Source organism: Mus caroli, chromosome 10 (assembly GCF_900094665.2).
Source record: "Mus caroli chromosome 10, CAROLI_EIJ_v1.1, whole genome shotgun sequence".
NCBI classification, from domain to species: domain Eukaryota; kingdom Metazoa; phylum Chordata; class Mammalia; order Rodentia; family Muridae; genus Mus; species Mus caroli.
In genome coordinates, this window is record NC_034579.1 from 80,660,396 (window position 1) to 80,683,066 (window position 22,671).

General features: G+C 46.1%; 1 protein-coding gene across 1 annotated transcript in view; it reads left to right on the plus strand.

The window, feature by feature from the left end:
• Positions 1–261: 261 nt before the first annotated feature.
• The window catches only part of Nt5dc3 (5'-nucleotidase domain containing 3), a 52,034-nt gene continuing 29,624 nt past the window's right edge, over positions 262–22,671 (plus strand). Inside the window, exons 1-2 of the mRNA XM_021174524.2 lie at positions 262–540; positions 20,018–20,202. Coding sequence (XP_021030183.1) covers positions 339–540; positions 20,018–20,202 — 387 coding nt within the window. The 5' untranslated portion in view covers positions 262–338. The remainder of the gene's footprint in view (positions 541–20,017; positions 20,203–22,671) is intronic.

Here is a 22,671-nt window from a genome sequence, read left to right on the forward strand (position 1 = left end):
ACTCTGCCTCTGACGCAATCGAGATGGTCCCACTCATTCTCTCTCTAGACGCTATTCTTTACTCAGCCGGGGCATTCCTCTTTCCAACCAGGCCCCGCCCCTGACTCAGCTCAGGCCCCACCTATCCCGCTGCTCCTAGCCTATTCCTTGACCCCGCCTCCCGCTTCCCTCTAGACCCCGCCCACCTCCCCAGCCCCGCCCCCAGCTCCGCCCAGGCCCCGCCCCACCGTGGGTGGCTCTTGGGCCGCGCCGCCACTTGATCAGACGTAGGAACTGCCGGCGTGCGTCCCGGAGCCTCGCGACGCTGGTCATCCGTGCCTCGGCAGCTTAGAGGCAGCATGGCCACGGTGGCAGCGGCGGCCCGTGGGGCCGGGGCGAGGGCGGCAGCAGGGCTGCGGAGCTGCGGCGGGGCTGTGGCTCGAGAACGACCGCGCGCAGGCTGCGCTCGGCGCCTGTGCACTGCCCCGGCTGCCCCGGCTGCCGTGGACATGAAAAGCTACCTGTGGGCGCGCTACCACGAGGCGAAGAGGAGCACGGACGGTGAGTGCGCGTCCCAGCTTGCGCCGCCCACTCGAGGACCTCTCGGGTCCCCCCGCACCCTACCTCTGTCGCGCGGCCCCCGCGGGGAAGGCGACTCTAAAACTTTGCTACTCTTTTTTGGCTTTCCCCCGCCGGGGAAGCTATTTCATACCTGGGGATTGTTAAATGTGGAGTGTATATCGGAAGTACTCCGGGCCGCTGCGAGGGTTCCAAGGGCGTCCGTAGGAAGACATTCTCCCAAACACCGTTAGGTGTCATTCACCCTGGGAATGATAGTAGCAGCCCAGCTTGCTGCCGCGCTGTCCTAGACAGGCTCCAGCGCAGGCGACTGGGTCAGGAGGTTGAGCCGGTCTCCCTTTTGCAGGGTGGAGTAGATAAAATGTTCTGTTTGAAAGGGGAGGGTGGTCTGGTTATCCACGGCTCTCTGCGAGGAAAAGAGGAATACTTGTAGTCAGGTGAACTGAGAATGAGCTTGGCTGGGCGGTTAGGGAATCCGAGAAGGAATGGAAAGAGGAACCAGATTATAATAGTGTCAGGTATTGATGTCGACTCTGAGTCTCCCATAACCTCCGGAGGAGGGCGTCATGTCCATTATGTAGACCGGAAGGGCGAGCAAGGGGCCTAAGCAAAAACTGGTTTTGACTCAGGGTCGGGAATCCATTGTCCTGTGTGTTGCTTTGTGCTCCTTGCAGTCAAACGTTTGGAACCTGGAGTAAAGGGCCAGTGAAGCGCAGACACTGAAGCTATCGGAGGACACTCGGGATTTAATAGTGATTTGGGGAGGGGGGTGGTTTGGGGAGGGTGCTACACGTGGAAGAGGGTCGGTGAGGGAACATTTTGTAGGATTTCCACTTGCATCTTTGGCCACATGCCTGTTCAAGTGAAACAAAACCCACTTGGAATATCTTCACAACACATTCAGAGTTGTAAGCAATGGAGACTTCTTTGAAAGAGTGGCTTATTGGTTTTGGCCAGGCAAGTGTTTTGAGATGGGTTGTGTATTCCAGGCCTTAAAGTCAGGAGTCTCCCGTGTGTTCTATCCTTCTAGGTGGGTGCGGGTGGGAACCACCATGCCAGGCAAACGTGTGTCCTGTCAGGGCCCTGTCAGCTCTTCTCTCTTGCTTTTTTTCCTCTTTCTTTTTGGTCTTTTTGAGACAGGGTTTTAAGGTAACCTTAAACTTGAAGCAATCCTCCTGCCTCAGTCTTTCAAGTGCTGGAGTTATAGACACGAACGACTCACTACTCCTGTCTTTTTTTTTTTTTTTTTTTGATGTTGTTGTTTTGTTTTTTGTTTTTTGTTTTTTAAGACAGGATTTTTCTGTGTAGTCCTGGACTCACTCTGTAGACCTGGGTGGCCTCGAACTCAGAGAGATCTCCTGTCTCTCTCCTGGAGTCCTGGGATTAAAGGCGTGTGCCACTACGCCAAGCTATTCTGTATTTTTGGTTAAAAACTTTACTGACATGTATGGAGAGAATAAAATACAGAAACCCCTATACAATATTTAAACCCATTTGGCTGTGGGATTGGGACAATCCACACATGTCCTCTTGAGGAGTGAACTATGGTTAAATGACTCTGTTTTAGTATGTATCTACTATAGAACAATACTTAACAATAAAAAGAAAAGTACCATTCATCTAACATACAAAAAAATTGTATATTTTAGGGAGTTACACTGTGGAGTGTGTGGGTGGGGGGGAAGCCAGTCTCCAAAGGTTGAAGGGTAATTGCATCTCTAGAAGAAACTAGAGGTAAAATTTCTTCTATCTTGATATTTTGGACAGGGTTACTTCTTGTGGCCTGTGAGAATTAGAGAGGTCCTGAAGTTTGTTTACCCATACAGAAAATGGGGGTATTACTGACTTGGTAGAGTTTTGGTATGGTGTAATGAGTCCCCCCCCCACCCCTCCCAGTTAGTCTCTGGAATAAAGCAGTATTGCCCCCCTCCCAGTTAGTCTCTGGGAATAAAGCAGTATTGGGTTGTAGACAGAGATCAGTCCTGGGGAGTGTCGGTTTGGGGTGCTAAGTCTGGAGCATGAAAAGCTGAGTCTCTTCCTCTCTGGCCCTTAGTTGCAGTAAGGGGATAGATAACATGGCTTGGTGTTTCTTCCTCCTCCTCTTCCTCTTCCTCTTCCTCTTTTTCCTCTTTCTCCTCCTCCTCCTTCTTTTTCTTCTCCTCCTCCTTCTTCTCTTCCTCCTCTTCTTTCTCCTCTTTCTTTTCTTCCTCCTTCTCCTTTTTTATTTTTATTTTTTAGTTTTTGAGACAGGGTCTTTCTGTAGAGCCCCAGCTGTCCTGGAACTCTGCTTTGTAGACCAGGCTAGCCTGGAACTCACAGATATCTTTCTGGTTCTAAGATTAAAGTCCTGCACCACTGTACCTGGCCCTAACATAGCATTTTTTTTTTTTTAGCCTGAGCCCATCTCCTGCAGATGTTGTTACTTATGCAGGTACATGGTGTATGCAGGTCCCCTCACTGCAGGCTTGGCTCATGATGTGCTTTGCCTTTTTTGTCTCATTTGAGTCCTCATCTTCTCTACCCTCTTCCAGCTGATGTCTGTGCCCATGTGAGCAGGCATTAAGTCTCCAGCAGAGGGTGTTAAGGTTGTTGATCCTCAAGTGTGACTCTGGGCTGAGGTGCCTGCCTGTGCCAGACTGTGGAGCCGCCTGACAGGGATGTGGAGTCTGGAAGAGGGATAGGGGCTGCATCGATGACTGGCTGTGTCTATGTGTGTGTATACTCGTGAGCACACAGAAGTCTGCCACACACCCCTTCCCTCTCCCCCAGTAATCCCCTCAGGATAAAATGGTTTTACTTTCCTACTGTTTGATTCTGACAGAAGAATCTTATTTCCTGGTCACTTGATCCCTGTAATCACGACAGTGGTTTCAGGCCTAGCCCTTGAAATGCCTGCCAGGCAAGGGGTGTGATTTTTAGATTTTGTTATAATACGCTCTTCCTCAGTCCTTGTTTCTCTCCATTTTAATTGAAATTTATTAAAAAAAACAAAAATTTCAAGTCGGCTTTGGATATACAGAGAAACTTATAGTTTCTGTAAAGCCTGCAGTCGGCTTCTGTTCTGAGCCCCTCCCTCCCTCCCTCCCTCCCTCCCTCTCTCCCTCCTTCCCTCCTTCCCTCTTCTCCCTCTTCCTCACTTTCTTTTTAAAGGAGCTAATCTGCTCTAGCTGGGCTCATTAGAATTCATGCCCCTTTGGTGAGGTCATAGTGGAAGAAGGTAAACTCTGAGTTACTGTAGAGTGCCACAGACTTTATTCAGGGATGTGGAAGGGTTTATTCAAAGTTCAGGGCTGAAAGAAGTTGATAGTCCATCAGAAATTAGGTATTTGTGAGGACTGGGAATGTGATTCAGTAAGGAAGAGAACTTCCTGCAAGCATAGGGTCTGAGTTTTAGATCCCAGAACCCACATAAAAGGCTCAGGGGCGCCTCCCTGAGCCACCAGCTAGCAGGTGGGGAGACCAGAGGATTACTGGGGCTTGCTGGACAGACAGGCTTACAAAACAAAACAAAACCAACCAACCAAACAAATAAAAACAAAACCAAACAAAAACCCAAATGAACAAACAAAAAAGCCCAGCAAGCTGTGGGTTCAGTGAGAGATGCTGTCTGCAGGCAGTAAGGCAGAATGGTAGAGGACATCTGATACTCTCCTCTGGCCTCTGCACCAGTGCACATTGGGCATGCACACACAAACGAGTGCATGTAGGCATATACTGTACATACACACACACACACACACACACACACACACACACTGCTTAGGTACTTAGCAGGGAATATTGTTGCCAGCAGAATAGGTACAAAGTCAGCATTGGACACAAAGATAATTAATTCTCACTATACATAATGTGTTCCTCAGTAAGTTATGGCACACATGCGTTCCTCAAGGGGCTGCAGTAGGTTAGAGAGATGCTCTTCAGTAATTGTCAAGTTAGACTCACATTGCTCAGACTGTTCCACAGTCTTCTGAGAGATGGAGCTAGGGGAAAAATAAATCCACATGAAAGGTTTTCTTTCTTCTTTTCTCTTCTTTTCTCTTCTTTTCTTTTCTCTTCTTTTCTTTTCTTTTCTTTTCTTTTCTTTTCTTTTCTTTTCTTTCTTTATAGCTAGGCTTTTCAGTACTAGCTTTGAAAGTCATGCGTCTCCAAGAGAAAGGATGTCAGTATCTTGCTTCCTGGATAAATTTGACCTTGAAGCCCTGTGTTTTGTGTTAATAACCCTATTTCGGGGTTCTGTATTTTGGAATTTCTAATAATTTTTTAGTTCGAATTCATGTTACTAATAGTGGCTGATTCTTCGTAGTCCAACCGGAAGTGCGCTCCCTTCTGCACTTGAGAATGGCAGGATATGGAGGCAGGAGTCCATTTAAGAGCCTGCAGAATCTTTGTACTGTGTCCTTAGGTAAATAGGCTTGTTTGCGCTATTAAATTACACTTGGCAATTGTACACTCACAAGCCGTTTTATGTGTGATTCCCATTGGTTTCCTGAATCATATCCCAATGTTGGTTTGGTTTTCTGTTATTCCAAACATGTAAAAAGACTCATATCCTGGATGATACACACTGACACAGCTCAGCATAGAGACTTAATTGTACCTACCTGGGTTGTTGGTATTGGGGATCCAACCCACAACCCAGGGCTCTGTATATGTTATGTAAGTATTGTAAGATCTCCAGCCCAGCAATGTTTGTAGAAAGGCTTTTTTTTTTTTTTTTTTCCCAAGACAGGGTTTCTCTGTATAGCTCTGGCTGTCCTGGAACTCACTTTGTAGACCAGGCTGGCCTCAAACTCAGAAATCCACCTGTCTCTGCCTCCCAAGTGCTGGGATCAAAGGCGTGTGCCACCACACCCAACTCGTAGAAAGGCTTCTTAAATGAGCCAGCACTACCAAGGTTGAGAAATACTGATTTTTAAATTTTAATGTTTTTTGTTTGTTTGTTTGTTTGTTTGTTTGTTTTTGTCTTCAAAGGCTGGTATCAAAATTACCATTTAATCTCCCTTACTATTTTGTCTTCTTCTCTACACTTCTCAGGATGCATTCCTCAGTGAAAGAAAACAAATTAACTCCAGATATTTTTTTGTTTGGTTTTCTTTGGGTTTTTTTCTAGCCTTGGCTGGTCTCGAACTCTCGGTGCAACCTAGAATGACCTTGAGCTCCTGATCTTCCTGTCTCCTTTTTGTGCTGGGATCACAATAGTTCCTTGATGGCTGGTTTTTATGGGTGCTGAGCTTGAGCTTGGAGCTTTGTGCATGCTATCGACTGAGCCACATTCCCAACCCCAATTCCACGTATTAAATGGTAGCTCATTCAGCTAACTTCACAGTGGTTTCAGAGAATCTTGGTCCTCAGCAGCAAAAGTCAGGCTATGGATGAATCATTCAGTTGGAGAGATGATTCAGTGGGTAAAGAGCTTGTCATGTAAGCAGGGGAACAGGGCCCCCTAAACCCACTGTAAAGGCGAGACGAGGAACTGTATCAGTGAGCTCTGAGTTCAGCTGAGACACATATCTCTCTCTCACACACACAGAGACACACACACAAGACACAAGGGAGGAAGGGAGGGAGGGAGGGGGAGGGGGAGAGAGAAAGACAGAGAGACAGACAGAGGTCTCTTTATTTTATCCAGGCAAGGTTCTTGGCACAGGTTGAGTTGTTGTTGTTGTTGTTTGGTTTTTCCGTAGCATAAGCTCAATCTCATGATTCTCCTGCCCTAGCACCCTAAGTGTTGGGATCACAAGCTTTTCCCAGCACACGTTGGGCACAGATTATAGATAGATGCTAATTAAAGGTGATTTTTAAGCACAGTAATGCTGCAGTTGAGGTGTCTGCTTGGAGGCAGAAGTCAGGGGTGACTCAGGGATGATAAACCAAAGTGAGGGGAGGTGTTGCATAGGGGTGAGGCTGGAGAGGGCTGGCTGAAGAGAGGGCTTTTATTTCTTGGCTGGATGGTAGGATGTGGGCTTTTTTTCTATTGTGTTTGTACCTTTCTTGGCATCTTACAAGTAGCACAATCTGTTCTTTAGAAATGGCCCTTTATTTTAGGTGGACAGTGTTGATAGTTCTCTGGTCGTAGACACCATTAGTAGTGATAAGGAAAGGACTTGGACAAACATCCTACATTGTAACTTTCAACCCTTCCCTTTGTTAGATGGGGTGGACATTGACAGTCTTGGGACTCTTTGTTGATAGCCCCACTTGGCATCTGCTTGCCTTTAAAGCTACTAACTTTTGAATAGCTGAATCACAAAGCTATTCTTGTGTATATGGCTGCTTTAAAAAAGACAATGACATTCAGGTGTCATCTCTGGGACAGTTTGGTGTATGGTCTAGTTTGTCCATCTCTCTTGGTCCTGGCTGCAGGGAGTGGTGCACTCTGCCCGCTTCATAGTGGAGGGAAGTGCCTGGCTCTCTTTGGGGTAAGCAGCTGGTAAGCTAAGATGCCCTTGGAGGTCAATGTTGGCTGCAGTCCTTCTGCCCTCATGCATGGTCAGCAAAATCACACTGTCCTTTCTGAACTGACTGTATATGTCATAGAGAAGGGAAGGGAAGAGAAAAAAACTTTTCTGACAGCTTTATAATTTCCCACGTTGAAAGCATATGTTGGTTGGTTAAAGAACTGTTTCCTTCAGTGTGTCTTCTACACACCAGATTGTATCTGGAAGCCTGTGGTCCTATTTTATTAAGTCAACTCCTGCACAGTATGGTACAGCTAGTACAGAGGGGGTTGGGAGAGGATAGCTGGTTGAGACTGGGCTTTATAGGAAAGCTTCCTAGTTAGTGAGTTGTTTCTTCACTTTAGGTGACTTTTTTCCCCCAAGACTTTATATTTATTGTGTGGAGGTCAAAGGATGATCTTTGGGAGTTGGTTCTCACCTGCCTTTATGTGGTTTTGGGTGGTTGAACTCATGTTGTCAGACTTAGGCAACAAGCGCCTTTACCTGCTGAGCTGTCTCACTAGCCCAGCTTTTTAGTTTATCGTGTTTTTTTTTTTTTTTTTTTTTAAAGATTTATTTGTTGTTATATGTAAGTACACTGTAGCTATCTTCAGACACCCCAGAAGAGGGTGTCAGATCTCATTACGGATGGTTGTAAGCCACCATGTGGTTGCTGGGATTTGAACTCAGGACCTTTGGAAGAGCAATCAGTGCTGATGAGCCATCTCTCCAGCCCTTATCGTGGTTTTGAGGAAGTGTTTCGTGCTAAGTGAATTGATCAGATATTGATGTAAAACCTGGGTACAGGGCTGAGGCTGTGGCTTAGTTATTACTTGTGTTGTGATGTGGTACCTAGATCTGTATAAAGCCAGGTGTGGACTCATGCTTGCAATGTCAGCATCTTGGCCGGAAGAGAGTATCAGATGCCGTAAGCTGTAGATGGTTGTGAGCCTTCATGTGGGTGCTAGAGCTTGAACCTGAGTCCACTGGATGAGAAGTAGCTCGTTGCTCTAACTACTGAGCCATCTCTCCAGCCCCATTTTTGTCTTTGCTTTTTTTGAATATATACGAGCAGCTCATTTAATAGCAGAGTGTATCACTTTTACCCATTTTGGACTCACTGATTTAGCAAGAAGTATGCTTTAAAAAGATGCATTTTTATTTTATGTGTCTCAGTGTTTGCCTGCCTGTGTGTATATGCTTTACGTGTGTGCCTGGTGACAGCCGAGAGAAAGCATCTGATGTCCTGTAGATGCCTATGAGCTGCCATGTGGGCGCTGGGAACAGAATCCTGCCCCTCTGCAAGAGCAGCTGGTGCCTGTAACCACTGAGTTGTCTCTCCAGCCCCTTAGCAAATTCTTGTGATTATCATTAGTGAGGTAGTTACTTTAAAATAGTAGGCGAGATAGGTATAGCTAAGACAGCTCTTTTCTGTTTTGTCTTTAGAACTTTTTATAAACTTAGATTTCTTCAGAGAATAGTTTTTTAAGGGGTTCAGTACATAGTTGGCATTATATAGTTGAGGTCTTGGGCTAAGGACTTTGCATCATAACCCCCCAAACCTCTTATTTATTTATTCGCTTTACATCCCAATTAAGCCCCTCCTCTCCCCTCCCAGTCTCACCCTCACATACTCCTCCCCCTCTCCTTAGAGAAGGGGAAGCACCCCCCCCCCATGGGTACCAGTGCACCTTGGCATATCAAGTTGCAGCAGGACTAAGCACGTCCTCTCCCACTGAGGCCAGACAAGGCAGTCCAGCTAGGGGAAGGGGATCCACGTTCAGTCAGTAGAGTCAGAGACAGCCCCTACTCCAGTTGTTAGGGGACTCACATGAAGATCAAGCTGCACAGATGTTAAATATGTGCAGAGGCCTAGGTCCAACTCATGCATGCTCTTTGGTTGGTGGTTTGGTCTCTGTGAGCCCCCAGGACTCAGCCCACAAAACTTCTTAAAGATCCTGGAAACTTTATATAGAATTATATTTGTTGGTGCATTGAAATTAAAATGGAGAGGTTGTAAAAAATGTACGTAGCGATTTGTTTAATGTAATAATAGTTACCTGTTAACATAAATGGCTTATTTATTTATTTATTTATTTATTTACTTGGGGGCGAGGGTTTCTCTGTGTAGGCCTGGCTGTCTAGGAATTCACTCTATAGACCAGGCTGGCTTCTAGCTCAGAGATCCACCTGCCTCTGCCTCCTGAGGGCTGGGATGAAAGGTGTGTGCTATCACCACCCAGCCAAGCATGGCTTATTTTTATTAAACAAACAAACAAACAAAAAGATTTTCCAAAATAAAAATGCTTAGGGGATCAGCATGGTTTTATAGTTTTGCAAATTTCTGTGATATGCAGATTACTAGAGGAGTCCTGGGTTCTCTGGTTGATTCTGCGCTCAGTCACTTGGAGTACAGACTTCATGAAGCCTCTGGGAAATGCCACTGTATGCGAGGGTGAAGAGAGCCAAGGCAGCCGCCAGTCTCTGTCTGACTCTTGCCCCCAGTCATAGCCTGCAGGTTGCAGGGCATGCATTTGCAATCACAGCCTGCGAGTTGCAGGGTATACATTTGTGCCCTGATAGCTCTGGAGCAGATCCCTGGGCTGAGGCCAAGCTGCTGGCAAGAATTCATCTTTGCCCTTCCAGCTTCTGGTGTTCTTTGTACCCCCTTTCATTTTCAAAATTGGAAATAGCTCATTGAAGTCTCCTTGCACCTCCTCATTTCGTGGACACGTGGTCCTGCCTGGCTTCCATTTCCACGTCCAAGGACCTTGCAGTTACAGTAGGGCCCACCCGGGCATGTTCACTGTTTGCAGTGCAGCTCTGCTCTCTCCCCCCCTCTTTGTGAGGACCTTTCAGGAAGTAATTTGAGAGCCACCAGAGTGGAGGCATAAAGTCTGTATTAAAATGCCTCCATTAAAAGCTCAAGCTCTGGCTATCATTGAAATTCTTTTCTGTGTTGAAACCACAAGTCCCTGTTTGACATAAATTGAAGTCTCTGAAAGATCAGGGGGATGCTTCAGATGAGACAATTCCTAGATTGTGTCAAGTAACCACTGACTGAAGGAAAAAAGACTCTGAAATGAATAAGAAAAAGAATGGGCACAAGTTTACAAAGAACCTACTGTGTGCTTGGCTTTTGCCTACACTCAGTGGTTTGCTGGCTGAAAAACCTCCTGCCCTGCTTTTGGGTCCTCTGCAGATCAGATCGGAAATTTGCCTTTAGAATTCTTGTGTTAATTGAGACCCTGACTGTGAGGTTCCCCAGTGTGTGGACTATGGAAAGGCACCAATGTCCTTTTCTGTCTCAGTACCCTACGTGCAAGAGTGTTTCATCTTTGGGTATCTTTGGTTCGGTTTCCTTCTAAGAAACTTTGCCCCTTGAAGCTAAATGCGCTTTTCTCTTGAGCAGTTAGCTTTATTTTTCTATCAAATGACTTACCTTAAGATTAGATTGCCATCGAGCCATTATTATATTTAATCTCATCTCCGTGCAGTTGTGTGTGCTTTTATTTCCGGAACCTGAGGAAGTGTGATGGGTTTCTGTGGAGCAGTGGGAGTTATAGTTAATACAGAGTAATAAGGTACAATTTTAACTTCCAGTGGGAGTAGTATAAATGTCATGTGCGTTAGCAATGTTTTTTAGATGAGTAATTCTATTTGTCATGGATTGCTGGAGATGATCCTGCTGGAAAGGCGAAAGTTTCTCTTTCGATTATTAGAAGCCATGTTAATGACAGCTGCATTGTCTGTCCCCATGGAAGAGCCAGTCCTTTGTGTCCCTGGACAGCGATAGATAGACATGCAGATTTCCTCCACCCACTGACAGCCTGGGCTTTCTAACTAATAACTCTTGCTGTGTCCCCTCTACTGTGCTGACAAATAGGAAGCCTGTAGGTGCTAACATCCTGTTAGGTTTGCAAGTAGGAAAACCAGGTTATGAAAAACATGCCTCATCGGATGATCTCATTTGCAGAAAGTTCTGGAGGTGAGCATAGGAATCTGAACCCAGAACAGCAGGGGCAGAGGGAAGGGGGGCTGCAGGGTTGGGAGGAACACTCTTTGATTTTTTGGACTTCTAGGTTGGATATGCAGCTCCTTGCACACAATTTGTACCTCAGTAAAGCTATGACATCAAAGCAGAGGTAAAGAAAGGAGCCTGGCCCATTTCGCTTGTCTTGAGGCAGGTCCCCAGGCCAAGATGAGGGAGGGACCATGCGTCTGTTTTGCCTTTAGTCAGCAACTGCAGCTGTTGGGCAGTGTCCTGGAAGAAGCTGGAGGGTACATGCTTTGGTTCTGTCAAAGGGTCATTGCTTAGAAGGGTTGAGATGCTCAGGAAGTGATGACGAGAGGAACAACCTGTAGCAGTGAGTTTGGGCTACACAAGCCATTCTCTACAGTGTGCCCTGTTGGGTTGTGATCTTTCTAGTTGGAATCTAACCTAAGTGTTCTCAGGCTACACTGGGGAGTAGCCTAGGTTGAGATGTAGCTTCCTTTAGGTAAAATCTATGAAATGTTCCCAGCCCTCAATGCTGGGGATGGATTCAAACTGTATGAACCTTCCAAGTGCTTTTGAATGTGTCCTACCAACAAGGCACTCTTCTGACTGGCCAAAGGCATTTTCAACGATAATATTTTAAACTTGCTATGGGTTCTAGGGTATTATCCTGAAAGCCAAGGAACATCTGTATCTTAAATCTTTTGTTGACTTATGAATATAGAAACATATTTTGGACTAGGGGGTGGGTGTCTTAGTTAGGGTTTTTACTGCTGTGAACAGACTCCAAGACCAAGGCAACTCTTATAAGGACAACATTTAATTGGGGCTGGCTTACAGGTTCAGAGATTCAGTCCATTATCATCAAGGTGGGAACAGGGCAGCATCCAGGCAGGCATGGTGCAGAAGGAGCTGAGAATTCTACATCTTTATCTGAAGGCTGCTAGTGGAAGACTGAGTTCCACGTAGCTAGGATGAGGGTCTTAAGCCCACTTCCACAGTGACACAGCTACTCCAACAGGGCCACACCTCCTAATAGTGCCACTCCCTGGGCCAAGCATATACAAACCATCACAGTGGTTCATACCTTTAATCTCAGCACTTTGGAGGCAGAGACAGGTGGATCTCTGAGTTTGAGACTAGTCTGATCCACACAGTGAGTTCCAATCCATGTCCCAAAAATTAAAAATGAAAGAATAAAATCTTAGAAATATATTGTGCTTTAATTACTTTTCTGTTACTGTGATAAAATACCATGGCCAAGGCAACTTAAAGAGAAAAGAGTTTGTTCTGGCTTAGAGTGGTAAGGATCTGTCCTAGAGGGGAGGCATGGCAGAGGCCTGACAACAGAAGCAAGAAGCCGAGGGGTCACATCCCAACCCCAAGATCCAAGTAGAGAGAGCGAACCGGAAGTGGCGTGAAGCCTTTAAGTCTCGCAGCCACCTCCAGCTTCATGCTTTCTCCACTAAACCTCTTCAGTTACTGCCACCCATTGGAGACTAAGTATTCAAGCATATGAGCCTATGGGGACAGTTACACTCAAGCCAGTACACAGTGCATACCATAGAATATGTGCCCTGAGTGAGCAATCTGTGTCATCCCTCTGTCCCCCTCTATGATTGAGCATAGTTGCTAGAGCCCAGTCTGGGGCTGTTTTACACGTACCTCATGCAGAGGGTAAGTGCACGTGATCACTAAGAGCTGGCGCTTTGAGCACTGTGGAGATCCAGGGAGCTGGCTCCTGTATTGGGAAAATAAGAGGCTCCGTCTGCTTTTTGTAACTGTTAAATGCACTAGGAAAAAGCCCTGTTTCTTCTGCAAGGCTTTTTGTATTTATATATTCTTTTTCTGCCTCCCTGAGAAAAGAACTTAAATCTAGCATATGACAAAAAACAAAAAACAAAAGCCCTGAATAATTTTGTTTTATTTGTGGAGCTGAGATCAAACCCGAGGTCACCCCTTGATGCTAGGCAAGCCCTCCACCCAAGAGTTATATTCTCAGCCCTTGACATTTTGAGACAGGCTCTCTCATATAGTCCAGGCTAGTCTGGAACCCTTGATCATCCTGAGCCTCCCCAGTGCTGGAATTACAAACATGCAGCAGCACGCCTGGCATAACTGAGTAATTTATATACATTCATAAATAAAGTTAAATCATAACTTTATGCCAGGAGAGAGTGTCATCATAGTGTTTCTGGGATTGTGGCTTCTGTCAAGTGGAACTGGAGAGCTGTCCAGCGTGCGCCAGCCCCCTGTTGGTAGGTACTGCCTTCTTAGTGATACGCCTTGGGATCCTGAGCTCAGAAGTCTTGCATGAGCCTGTCTCCCCCAGTGTTTGCTTTACTGAAAGCACCGTAACAGTATCTTTGTGTACATATCTTTATCCGTAGCTGAATGTTTCCCTAGCGTAGATATCCTGGAAAGTGAGAGAGTGTGTCAAAGACAGTGATCCTTCTGGTGCTGATGGCTAGCTACCTTCCAGAAAGTTTGCAAAATGCTCTTTTCTGTTCTGAAACTGCCCAGAGGAAAGTGCAAAGCCCCAGCCCCGCCCAGCCCTAGCCCTAGTTTTTCACTCCATCCTTACCAAAAGCAGACAGCACTAGCAACAAGAATGCCCTAGATGCAGACAGGAGGAAAATGGAGTCTTATCTTGATCTCTTTGCCAAGGATCACTTGCTTCCCATAGAAAACTATGTATATGAAATCAGCACAGATCAGTGTGTGGTGTCCAAATGGTTTTATTTACTTTAAAAAAAAAAGATTTATTTATTTATTTAATGTATGTGAGCCCCATTACAGATGGTTGTGAGCCACCATGTGGTTGCTGGGAATTGAACTCAGGACTTCTGGAAGAACAGTTAGTGCTCTTAACCGCTGAGCCATCTCTCCAGCCCCTCCCCCCCTTTTTTAACACTCAGGGTGGTTGAACATTTGTTAATTAGCTATTTAATTTCCTTTTCATAGACTTTAAAATTTATTAAGGATATTAAGGATATTTTTGTTTTTGAAAATTTTTTTTTATCTATATGCCCCTACTTTGTAAATCTGTCAATACTTTCCTTTTCAACATATTGTTTGGATTTTTAAAAATTTGTTATTCAGAAAGTTATGTTCTATTCATAATTATGTCTTTTTAAGATTTAAATTTTTAAAAAAACTCTGTTTTACATGGTGTATGTTGTGTGAGAAAACCTTCCTTGAGATTCTTCCATGAAGCATACATGGAAAGGCAGACTTTGGCACAGGCTCAACAGTGTATGGTGGAGACACAGACTGTAGACCACATGTCCCATTGAAGCAGGTCTGAAGGACAACTTTAAGAGGTTGGGGAATACCTTTATTTAATGCAGAGCAAAATAATAGACTTTCCTGCAGACAGACTTTCGGGCAGCTGAAATGTCCTTGAAAAGCAACTAAAACCGTAAGGTGACTTAGCTGAAGTGCAAAAAAGAAGTGTTTGTGAAAGAAGCTGAGTTCCAGTGCTTGCCTCTGGGCACGAAGCCCTGGGCGGGTTGGATTCCTGGCACCACAGAAATAAAATCAATCAAGAGAAGCCATTTTATAGGCTCGTGCTATTGGAATGTCAGAGATGCTTGCTCTAAGCATGTCACGGTCCAGGCATCGAGGAGCTGTCCCTGAGTGGTTCCTCCTGCGTCCCACCTTGCTCTTGCCAGCCTTCAGGTAAGAATCCCTTGTCCCTCCAGAATTATCTTCTCTAGGCCCAAAGTTGGAAGAAAAAAATTGGTTCTTCCTTGAAATTACCAAATAGAACCAGAAATGCACCCAGCAGGGGATATTCTGTGCCTGCCCCAGACACTCCACGGTGTTGGGCTGGCGTTGGGCACTTGCCCCCTGGAGTCAGGAAGGGAATCACACTGAGGCCTCATGGGGCCACACCACTCAGTGGGACAAGTTCCTCACAGTGCTGGCAGTGGAAGAATGGGAGGCCCTGGTCAGCTGTTCTTCCAGATGGCTCTACTCAAAGTTCAGTTTTCACTTATGCCAAGGTCAGGCCGCCTCCCTGGGATGGACTGGCCTTCCTGGCTTCTTTATCTTGAGGCTTCTCTGTCACATCTGTGCTGCCTTCAAAGTGATGGGTGCCATTTGTAGTTCCTCAGGGCCTGCTGAGCAAAGCTGGCTAGAACCAGGAATGGGAGGGGAAAGGCGGAGGAGATTAGTAATCCCTCACCCTACCCTGTCCCCTGTGCTTGGAAAGAGAGGCCAACTGGTCAGGCACAGGTCTGAGATGTCGAAACCACACTGGCTGAGCACGAAGAGCCGGAGTCCACAAACATTGCTTGCTTTTCCCTGGCAGCCATGGGACCCTCTTGTCAAACTTACCTTTCTGTCTGGCTTCTGGAATAATGGCAAGAGACTTCCTGATAGGAAGAAACTTTCTCTCTCTCTCTCTCTCTCTCTTCCTCTCTCTCTCTCTCTCTCATTACATGTACTTGTTTGGGTGCAAGACATGTATGCATGTGCTTGCATGCAGAGGTCAGAGGTCAACATTCAGTGTCTTCCTTGACCTAGATCTACCTTACCTTAAGTGTTGAGATAGGGTCTCTCACTGAACCTGAGACACATCGGTTCAGGTAGACTAGTCATGGGTTTCAGGGATTCTCCCTCTCTCTGCATATAGTGCTGAGATTTCAAACACCCATACACCTGCACCAGCTTTTCCCATGAGTGCTGGCCTCAGTCTTCCTGCTCTGAGATGTCTCCATAGTACCCACTTTGTTAACTCTTATGACTCTCCAGGCTGCCTGCCCAAGAGCTGAATGACAGTCACCTTGCCTTTGAATATGTGAGGAAATCCCTTGACAGAACCCAGGCCATGGATTTCTATTTGGCGCTCTTCCCACATTTGCTCTGTGACTGACACTGGTAACCCTGCCTGACTGGAGGCTTTTTATTAATGGAGAGTTACTTAGCAAATACGAATACGTAGACGAACAAGCAAGGTTGACCAAAGTTGTACTTTTCAAGCTCAGATCTTCATGCAGTTTAAAATAGTCGCTTGACTAGAGGGAAGATACCAGACTCAACCTAAATTTTGCCTCTGTTCATTTTCTTTTCCTGTCGGTGGTAAAGATAGAATTGAGTTAATGAATGATATTCTGAGGGGAATCTTAAAAAAAGCAAATCAGAAGAATGTACAGCTGCTGAGAAAAGCAGTATGGAAGTTTGTCACAGTGTATAAATTAGGGTTGGTGAGATGGCTCGGTGGGTCAAGGTGTGTATGTTGCTGAGCCTGGTGACCTGATGGTAGAAGAACCGACTTCCACAGGTCATTCTCTGACCTCCATATGGACACTGTTAGGTAAATGTAACAATAAGAAAGAGGAGGGGGAGGACCTGGTGGGTTTGTCATCATGGATGAGTGGAGGTCATTATGTGTAGGGCAGGTGCTGGGTGACCCTGCTTGTGTGGGACGCTGAAGAACAGCCAGCCTCTTGGTGACGCGCATCAGTGTTACCGCTGGGGGTGGGTGTGCAGTGGGGTGTTACCTAGGGAGTGTGGCATGGGAGTGTTCTAAGCCAGAGGTCTGGGACCCCAGAGGGTGAGCCACTGAACTACACTTCAAAATAATTAGGATGGCTGGGCAGTGGTGGTGCACGCCTTTAATCTCAGCACTTAGGAGGCAGAGGCAGGCAGAGCTCTGTGAGTTTGGGGCCAGCCTGGTCTATAGAGTAAGTTCCAGGACAGCCAGGGCTGCACAGAGAAATCCTGTCTCAAAACAACAAACAACCCCTAAACAAAATCAAACAAAGCAATAACAATAAAAAACAAAATAGAACAACAAAAAATTAAGGTGGTAAATTTTGTTGCCCGGGTTATTTCATCTTAAAACAGTAAAAAACCACAAGCCCAAATCAAAACCAAATGCCTACAGCTTTTTTGTTGTTGTTGTTTTGTTTTTGTTTTTTGGTTTTTTTGGTTTTTGTCTTTTTGAGACAGGGTTTCTCTGTATATCCCTGGAACTCACTTTGTAGACCAGGCTGGCCTCAAACTCAGAAATCCAACTGCCTCTGCCTCCCAAGTGCTGGGATTAAAGGTGTGTGCCACCACAGGGTTAGGCCACTGTGTAGCCCAGGCTGGCCGAACTGGAGCCCCTGCACCTGGTTCCTGTAGTTGCTGGGATTATTTATCGTATGCTGTTTGGTACACATCCCAGTGCTTTGTGGGATTAGCAGATAGAGAACCAGAAGCCACCTAGTGTACTGGGGTTTCCCAGCACCCCATATTATATACTGGGGACACAGCCTCCAGCTCACTGTGGCTTGTGGCGCTCAGAGTTCCACTTCCCTGCACCAGTTGTACCTCTTGCTGTCTCTGTTGTGTGCAAAAGAAACTCACTTTCTCCATTACACCCCTCCCGTGTCTACCTCTGCAGTTAGTTCATGGGTGACTGACTGGTAGAGGCAGTCTGTTCGTGATGTTACATTAGAGAGGAGCTGAGGTCCCTTCTGGCTTCTGATGTGTCCCCCTGTGCCTGTGTTGAAGACAGCATGTGACGCAGCCAGGCGTGGAGGTGGTGACCCTCATGTGATGGACCGCCTGTTGATGACCAGCCCTGGGGAACCTTGGGCGGCCCTACCAGGCTGACCTGTGGGGTGTTTCTCATGCACTGCCTTTTTCTGCAGGGCTGCAGGACACTGGCTTGGGCTGTGAGAAGGCAGAGGGCTTTCTTGCCAGCGCTTTTTCTAAATATAAGCCTAAACTAAAGCAAGCTGTTGGAGCGTCCCACACAAAGGTCATTTGTGAAAGGGGAGCTTTTGGGCACACCATAAGCCATCCGGCTTCACCTACGTCATCTGGGTGAATCTGTCATACTCAGGAAATAGTATCACCTACAGAGGCCCTGTCACATAGCAGGGGTCTTTGGGATCATACCCTAAGGACTGGGCAGTGCTGGCTTCTCCCCGCGGAGTGAGTTCTTGTGAGCTGTCTGCCTCTCGTTTTCTTCTTAGTCTATTTACTGTCCTCAGAGCTATGCCACTTGTGAATGAGACAGAGAACCGCTGCTGCCACCCTCACTCCGTAACCCAAGGCCTTGTTGTTTTTAATGAAGGACACTAATGAAAATGTGTCATTTGTTGGGAGGGTTTTGTAGAAATGTCAGTGTGAGCAAAATTGTGCCCACGCACGCCTTCACCAGCACTGGCTTGGAACCATGTGGGGTATAAGTGGGATTTTAATTTGATGTATTTGGGAAGACACCTCAGGGGTAACCATCTGGCACTGACTGCAGGTCTGTGAGGTTTTTATAGCTTTTGATGGGTTTCCCGAGGGCTCTAACTTGCAGGGCTGTGCTGGGACTCTGCCCTGGTAGGGGTCTGGTCACGTGACCGATAAGCTTGGCATGTCTTGATTACTCAGATGGCTCCTTGGTGATTACTGAGGTCATGGTCAAAAGAAGTAAAAATAATGAGCAGACTTGGCTCTATTTAGTTATGTTTTTGTTTTTAAAAATACTTACAGTTTTACATTTGATTGATTGATTGGGGGTGGTTCAGGGGCACACTCACATACCACAGTACACACCCACACACATACACACCACAGTGCACACACACACACACACACCACAGCACACACATACCACAGCACACACATACACACACACACACCCCACATGCACCTCAGCAACCCCCCACAGTTTACATACACACAACAGCACACTCACACATACAAACACCTGTCTCTCTGTGTCTCTGTCTCTCTCTGTCTCTGTCTCTCTCTCATTCTGTGGAAGCTACCAACGTGGCTGTGGGGATGCTGTCTTCAGAGTCTGTGGTGTTCAGGCAATCTTTATCGTGTCTGGATGTGGTGAGAGCCGAAGCAGGTGTAGACATGGCTTTAGTCTTGTTAAAAATCATATGTTGTTAAAAGTCCATGGCTAAAGATGAATTATTGGGGGGGGCAATATAGGAAAATATTCCAACACAATGCAGAGCTAAAGCACTGACAGCCTCTATTTCATCTTAAGGGTATGTTTTCAGTGCTGGGGTGCTGAGCTCACACTCTGCCTCTGAGCCCCAGTCCTCCCTTGCCTTGCAGCTTGCATTGAACTCATGGAAATTGTAAGGTACAAGGAATGTTTGGAATCCCTTTAAGAAAGAAGAGAAATGATGTGATAGCGATCCCTCAAACAGAGAGACCTGTACAGTACAAACTGCTTTCATGTCTGGTGGACTCCGATGTTGGGTGGGGTGATCCCACCCCTAAGAAGGCAGCTGAAGGAAGTGACCTGTTCACCACAAAGGTGCTGTTATTAAGTACGAAGACATTAAATGAGTCAAATGTCAGGCTGGTTATGGTACACTTATGTAATACACATATTGAAGTTTTATGTAGTAGCCTGAGGTCATTTTCTCAGCGTCTACAGTGCTGTGAGCTTGTGGTTGAATATGAACTCTGGAGCCTGTTTGTACAGTAAGGACAGCCTTATAGGATATATATGGAAAACATGGGTAGTCAGTACATTGAATGTTAGAATGTTTCTCTCTCTCCCTGTCTTTTTCTGATTACTGGGGCATATTTAAATTTCATGATGTATACTTATAAAATCCATAATCAACATATATTTAGAAATGTTGATCTCTTGAGACACTGCAGCACATGTGCTTTCTCTGCGACAGTCTCATTGATGTACGTGATGGAGATTGCTCTGAACTCCCATGAGGACTCCAGGAGCCCCACCATTGACTTAGTGTATTCATGAAATGCATTCGGCTGTGCCCATCACCACAATCTAATTGAGAATATTTCTACCACCTGGAAAGAAATTCTAGACCCAGTAACAGTCACCTCCTCATCCTTTCTGTCCCCATGAACCTACCTTTCTCTTCCTCCTCCTCCCTCCTCCTCCTCTCCTCTGAAGTGCTGTACCACTGAGCTGCATCCCTAGACTTGGATCTGCCCGTTCTGCACGTTATATGGCTGTGCACACTGCCCCCTCTGTTTAGAAGCCACCCAACCCCATCCATCCCAGGAGATGACAGGCTCTTTTCTTTGCTCCTAGAATTGGTTCCATCCATCATGAACAACTTGCTGAATCCAGACGCCATTTTCTCGAACAATGAGATGAGCCTGTCAGACATCGAAATATACGGCTTTGATTATGATTACACCCTGGTATTCTATTCCAAGCACCTCCACACACTCATCTTCAATGCTGCCCGGGACCTTCTCATCAACGAACACAGGGTAAGGCCTCAGCGACCTTCCTCCTTTTTCCTTTGACCCCTTTGGTGTCTGAAGAGTAGACAGCCCTGCACATTCATGCCCAGACCCTGCCCTTGTACAGAAACTCTGTAGTGAGTGGCTGCAGGGTGAAGAAGCAGTTTTGAGTCCATTCCAACTTTCTAAGTAACTCTTAACCTAGAACCTAGTTGTGTGTATGTGTGTGCATGAGTGTTCATGTGTGTGTGCAAGTGCATGGGTGTGTATAAGTGTGTGTACAGGTGGGAGTCAGAAAGCAACCTTGGGTGTCATCCTTAGGAGTGTTGTCTACTTCCCCTGAGACAGGGTCTCTGATTGGTCTGGCGCTGTTATAATTAGAAGGCAGAATCATTGAAAAGCCTCTAGATTGGAGACTATTGAAATCCCATTGAATCTATTAGTCACTTTGATAACAGTATCATGATAATACTAATAACATCAGACATATTGATAGAGCCAGTTATACAGCTGCAGATTTTTCTGTTGCTCTGATTAAACACTTCTTCCAAGGAGTGTTGAGTTCTGTGCCGTTCTTCCTGCACACAGGGCCGGGAAGGCATCTGTGTTTGGAATGCACATAGGACAGTTGGTTTGCAATTTAACCTCTTTCCAGCAAGACAGTATAAAAAGCTCAACTCCTTAAAAAAAAAAAAAACCTTTAAAAAATTTTAAAAACAAGAATAATTTTGGGGGGCTGTAAAGATGGCTCAGCAGTTAAGAGCACTGACTATTCTTCCGAAGGTCCTGAGTTCAAATCCCAGCAACCACATGGTGGGTTACAACCATCCGAAATGAGATCTGACACCCTCTTCTGGGGTGTCTAAAGACAGACAGTTACAGTGTATTTACATATAATAAATAAATAAATAAATAAATACGTCTTTACAAAAAAGAATAATTTTTCATGAAGACAGAAATACAAGAATTGAGTGATAACTTTATGTATTTTCATTTCATGTTTTCCAGTAAGCATGGTAATGTTAGAAGGGCTCCTGATTTCACACCTTTGCCAGTGTGCTCTGGGTGTGTGTGTGTGTGTGTGTGTGTGTACACGTGCATTCCCATGCACAGAGGTGAGAACGACTTTCAGGAGTCAGTGCTCTCTTTCCACCATGTGGTCCTGGAGATTGAACTCATATCATCAAGCTTGACAGCTGAATGGAAAAAAAAAAGAAATAAAAAAGGAAGGATGAGACTGTGCTTAGGTATAGGGGAGGAGAAGGCTTATTGTAGAGAAAAGGGAGAGCAGAGCAGAAGCAGGGACATCTGAGACAATCCAGAGTAAACATGGCCTGACTGAGCTGGGCCATGTGGGGACAGGAGGGAGATGAAAGGAGCCACCCACCAAGAGGGGCGGCCTGGGCCGAGAGACTGGCCTAGCCAAAATGGTGGCGGCCAGAGGACCTGGGTATGTGGGGGAAGCCATGTCCGGTATCTGGGCTGGAGAGTTCAGGGCAGGGGGCAGGGTATGCCAGCCATGGCCCTGTGGCATGTAGAGACTGAGGGATGCTAGAGACCCTGGCAGGTGGCATCCACTTTGATATGTTACATAGATAGGCACCTCAGCTAGCCATTTGCCCTGAGACCTAACTGCAGCAGGTGCCTTTACCCATGGAGCCCTTCCGCTGATCCCCTTCTCTCCCTGTTAAGTGACTGGTGACCACTTTTCTGCTCAGATTCAAACTCCACCAACCTCTGACACCCCCACCCCCATTTTAAGATTTTTTTTTAACAGCTTAGCATCTAGAAAAGCTGCTGCAGTAAGACCGACTATCCGCCTGTTCACTTCCCTTAATGCTGACATTCTGTTCCTGCTGGGCCTTGTCACATAGAGATTTGATGCTGGCATGAATACCCTCTCTGGTGTTTCTTCATGTTGGCACAGCACTGGGCAAGACCCCTCAGTTAGCTGACTCCTGTGCTTTCTGCTGTCCTCTTTTGGGATAGCACAGCACCGTAGGATGTCTCTCCTAGGTCGGCTTGTTGTTTTTCCTCATGGTGGAATGGATTCTGGGTTTTGAGATGTCAGAGGCCAAGTGCGGTTGTCATTGCAGAACAGCGGACATGTCCTTGGGTGTTGCCTCTGATCTACTGAGGGATGGATGTTTAGGCTTCTCCACTGCACAGAGACTCTCCTTAGCCTGTCTGTGTTGTCCTCCAGGGAAGTCATTCTGCAGCTGTGAGCACTCTACCGATATGTGAGAACTCACTTAAAACGTGATCTTGAGGCCGGGCAGTGGTGGCGCACGCCTGTAATCCCAGCACTTGGGAGGCAGAGGCAGGTGGATTTCTTGAGTTCAAGACCAGCCTGATCTACAGAATGAGTTCCAGGACAGCCAGGACTGTATAGAGAAAACCTGTCTTAAAAAAACAAAAAAAAAAAAAAAAAAAAAACCCCAAACCAAACCAAACAAAAAAAAAAACATGATCTTGAACCCATGTGCTTCTTATCTC